At 38.2% G+C, this 5,029-nt stretch overlaps 1 protein-coding gene across 1 annotated transcript in view; it reads right to left on the reverse strand.

Annotated features, from left to right (window-relative positions):
• LOC106882809 (uncharacterized) overlaps window positions 1-5,029 on the reverse strand; it is a 22,052-nt gene that overhangs the window by 8,024 nt on the left and 8,999 nt on the right. The window contains exon 3 of the mRNA XM_014933595.2: window positions 2,911-3,043. Coding sequence (XP_014789081.1) covers window positions 2,911-3,043 — 133 coding nt within the window. The remainder of the gene's footprint in view (window positions 1-2,910; window positions 3,044-5,029) is intronic.

Below are 5,029 nucleotides of genomic sequence, written 5' to 3' on the forward strand. Positions count from 1 at the left end.
TGTGTGTGTGTGTTATTTTTTTACTACACAAAAGGGGCTACACACAGAGGGGACAAACAAGGACAGACAAACAGATTAAGTCGATTATATCGACCCCAGTGTGTAACTGGTACTTATTTAATCAACCTCGAAAGGATGAAAGACAAAGTCGACCTCGGTGGAATTTGAACTCAGAACGTAGCGGCATGCTAACGTTTCTGCCAGCTGCTGCCAAATACATATATGTGTGTGTGTGTGTGTGTGTGTGTGTGCGTGTGTGTGTAGGTGTATGATGCACATAAACAAGCTTTGTGTTGCCAAGTTTTCTCTGTGAAACTATTAGTTAAAAGAGGATGTAGTAAACGATGAACGTACATGTATCTGCTTATTTGTCTCCACTACACACATACACAGACACATGCACATACACACACATGCAAACAAATAAAATGTATATATACATATCATACATATATATATATATCATCATCATCATCATCATCATCATTGATTAACGTCTGTTTTCCATGCTGGCATGGGTTTGACGGTTTGACTGAGGTCTGGAGAGCCAACGGCTGCACCAGGCTCCAATCTATATTTTTATATATATATATATATATATATATATATATAATACATGTAAAAATATATGATATAATATATGTAACAATACATTATATATATAAATGCATTCTTTGTTTTACTCTTTGATTTGTTTCAGTCATTTGACTACAGGTAATGAAAGCTATAGAGATGGACATAGCTTAATTAATTAGGAAGAGATGCAGTTTGGTTTTGTGCCAGGGAGAAGCACTAGTGATGCTATATTCCTGGTAAGGCAGCTGCAGGAGAAGTACTTAGCCAGAAATAAACCTCTGTACTTGGCTTTTGTTGACATGAGGAAAACCTTTGACAGAGTCCCCCACTCCCTCATCTGGCGGACAATGCAGAAGCTGGGGATAGATGAGTGGTTGGTGAGAGCTCTACAAGCCATGTATAAAGATGCAGTCAGTAAGGTGAGGGTTGGCAATGAGTAAAGCAATGAATTCAGTGTACAAGTAGGAGTTCAGCAATGATCAGTTCTCAGCTCCCTCTTGTTCATCATAGATCTCCAGGCTATAACAGAAGAATTTAAGACAGACTGCACATGGGAGTTCCTCTATGCTGATGACCTTGTTCTTATAGCTGAATCACTACCAGAACTAGAGAAGAAATTTCAGGAGTGGAAGCAAGGTCTGGAATCAAAGGACCTTAGAGTTAATTTAGCAAAGACCAAAGTTTCAGTAAGTAGGAAAATGGACAAATCACAAATTCCTTCAGGGAGATGGTCCTGCTCGATATATAGAAAAGGTGTCAGTAGAAACTCCATAAGGTGTATCTGATGCAAACTATGGATACATATGAGGTGCAGTAATATCAGAGGAAGGTTAACAATGAAAGTAGTCTTTGAGTGTGACAGATGTATAGGTACAATAAACATTAGTAATGTACAGAAAATAGACTCCATCAAATGTGAAGGAGGATACTTCGAAGTAGTAGATAGCTTCCATTATCTAGATAACCAAGCCAGCAGTGGAGGTGGATGTCCTGAGAACATAGCTGCTAGAATAAGAATAAGCTGGGCAAAGTTCAGAGAGCTTCTACTTTCGTTGGTACTTTTGTTGGTAACAAAGGGCCTCTCCTTGAGAGTGAATGACTGATTGTATGATGCCTGTATGCAAACACCCATGTTAAACAGCAGTGAAACATGGGATGTGACTGCAGAGGCCATGTGAAGGGTTGAAAGAAATGAAGCTAGTATGCTTCGCTGGATGTGCTATGTCAGTGTGCACATACAACAGTGCAAGCATCTTGAGAGAAAAATTAGGTACAAGAGACATCAGATGTGGTGTGCAAGAGAGAACACTGTGCTGGTATGGTCATATGATGTGAATGGATAAGGACAGCGTCATAGAGAAGAGCCAATCTCTGATTGTGGAGGGAATCTTTGGAAAAAGTACACCCAGGAAGACATGGGATGAGGTGGTGACAAGAATAGGGATGCTGTTAGTAAGGTGAGGATTGGCGATGAGTATAGCAATGAATTCAGTATACAAGTAGGGGTTCACCAAGAATCAGTCCTCAGCTTTCTCTTGTTCATCATAGTCTTTGAGACCTTTGGCAATTTGCTGTGCTTGAGAAGACACATCAATCCAAGTGAAATTATAGTCAGTACCAGTGACTCATAAAAAGCGCCCATGCCAGTGTCACATAAAAGGGATTCATGCTGGCAACATGTAAAAAGCACCTGTGCCAGTAACAAGTAGAAGGCGCCCATGCTGGTGACATGTAAAAGGCACTCAATTCACTCTTGGAGTGGTTGGCATTAGGAAGGGCATCCAACTAGAAACTAGAATTTCTTCATTTGTAATTTAATTTTGACCGATTGAGGTAATTTCTCATTGTAAACATCAAATCAAAGTGAAACACTTTGGTATGTTGGATACTAGTAAGTACAGTACATAATATTTATATATGTGGAGTGTAACTTGTTTTGCTACATTAAGCAAATGTCCAAATAGCTTGAAGAGGAAAATAAATCAGTTAAAGAAAAAAGAGTTAAAACTTTTAATCATTTTTGTACACTTTATATACTTAGAATTTTTAAATTGCTACACACACACGTACACACAATCAATTTTCATATGCTTTTCAGTGCTGTCAAGGATTGGACAACCTATCTTGAATCGTTATTTCACAATAGGGTGCCATTCCTGTTCCCAACCTTTTTAATCATTTCTTTTGAAAAGCAGGGACAGAGTGTATCTATTCTCAAACCAGGAGTCTCTCTCTCTTTCTGTCTCTGTCTGTCTATCTGTATCTCTCTCTCTAATCTCTCTCTCTCTCTCTCCCACACACACACACATAATTTATAATTCAAATATTACTTACTTATTTCACCTGGGTTGACAACCACATTAATAGAAGCAACACACTCATAATAACACTCTGGTGGAGGTTCAAGCTGCCACTTCTTGTGTCCAGTCACCTGAGCTTGCCATGATGGGTCACCAACATTATCAACCTAGACAAAAGAAAGGTCATGAAACATTAATAACCTTATACAGGTTCATTACCACCTAAAAGAAAAAAATATAATTAATTTGTGTCTTCTACTATAGCCCCAAGCTGCCAAAGACTTGTGAGTGACTTTGGTGGATGGAAAGTGTATAGAAACCCATGATATATATAAACTAGCTGATGTACCCAGTAATTCCCGGGAAAGCAGGGCTTATCCCTTGGTTTCATTCTCATAATTGTTTCGCAAATCCAATAACAACAATTCAAAGTATGTAGCCCTTAAAACGGTTTTTGTGCATTTACAGAGAATACTGAACTGTCTTACACAGAATCTTGTTTTTAGGAATAACCAAATCGTGAAGTCAGTTATGTAATAACATGAAATTAGTTACCCAATAGTAAGAATTCAAATAAAGTAGCCCTGAAAAGGGCTTTAATGCATTCCCAGAGTATATAAAACAAAGGAGGAAATACTAATAAGGTATGTATACTAAAATCATGAAGTATGTTACATAATAACAGGCTAATCAGGTAGGAGATAATAATTCAAAGTAAATAATTCTGGAAAGGACTTTTGTGCATTCCCAGAGAATATTACCCTCAGCGGCGCTAGTGTTGGTATATTTTTGAATATGTCACTAACGGAAATAAGTGGATCTATTGTTTAGGAAAATACTATTTACTTGTTTAAGGGTTGTACTGGATAAATTGTGAAAATAACTCTAACAGTTCAAATACTAAGAAATAAAGCATACTCAATTTCATTTTTACCAAATAATACTGGTTTTAAATTTTGGGCACAAGGCCAGTAATTTCAGGGAAGCAGGTAGGACTATTATATTGACACTAGTGCTTGACTGGTACTTATTTTATCAACTCCGAAACGATGAAAAACAAAGTCGACCTCGGATGAAATGCTGCTAAGCAATTTGCCTGGCATGCTAACGATTCTGTCAGTTCATTGCCTTATATTGTTCTAAATTATTCCTGTACTGCTTCTTGAATTCTTTCAGTGCTCTTTCCTTTCCTTCTGATTGAAAAAATCAGTGTAGTATAAACTACCGTTTAGTGTCCAGTGAGGGCTATCAACCTGATAAATAGCAAAAGAAAACAGTAATCAACACCACCCTTCAATCTTACTACACTTTTGTCCAAACAATTGGAACAAAACAAAAATATTGTGATTGTGGTGTATGTCATGCTTGAATACTTACTAATTCAGTATTGATTTGTTGACAGAAATAAATCAATCATGATAAGGATGATGACGATGATCATGGTGATCATGGTGGTGGTGGTGGTAGTTATGGTGGTGATGGTGGTGAAAGTGATAGTGTTGTAACAGTGATAATGATGATGATGACGACAATGACAGTGGTGGTGGTGAAAGTGATAGTATGGTACCAATGATGATGATGATGATGGGTGGGGTGGGTGGTGATGGCAGTGGTATTGGTGGTGTCTGTGACAGTGATGTTGATGGTGGTAGTGGTGATGACAATGAACCAGTATTAAATAGCTTCTCAGCCTTGACTGATAGGAAAGATTTTTTTTCAAAGCACCAGCCTCCAAGGCAAAGTGAGCAATGAGCTAAATCATTGCTTTGCATTATTTAGAATGTGAAAAGGCGGTGAGCTGGCAGAAATGTTAACACGCTGGGCAAAATGCTTAGCAGTATTTCGTCTGTCTTTATGCTCTGAGTTCAAATTCCGCCGAGGTCAACTTTGCCTTTCATCCTTTCAGGGTCGATAAATTAAGTACCAGTTGCATACTGGGATCGATCTAATCGACTGCCCCCACCCCAAATTTCGGGCCTTGTGCCTAGAGTAGAAAAGATTATTTAGAATGTGCAGGTGACAAAGATGTGGACAAATGAATGAGCTAGTTAAACACTGGGTGGGGGTGTTCTTTTGTGAAGCGTGAATTTGCTTTTGTTTACACAAACACACACACACACACACATATACATATCTCATCATCACCATCATCA

The sequence above is a fragment of the Octopus bimaculoides genome, chromosome 4 (genome assembly GCF_001194135.2).
Source record: "Octopus bimaculoides isolate UCB-OBI-ISO-001 chromosome 4, ASM119413v2, whole genome shotgun sequence".
Lineage (NCBI taxonomy): Eukaryota > Metazoa > Mollusca > Cephalopoda > Octopoda > Octopodidae > Octopus > Octopus bimaculoides.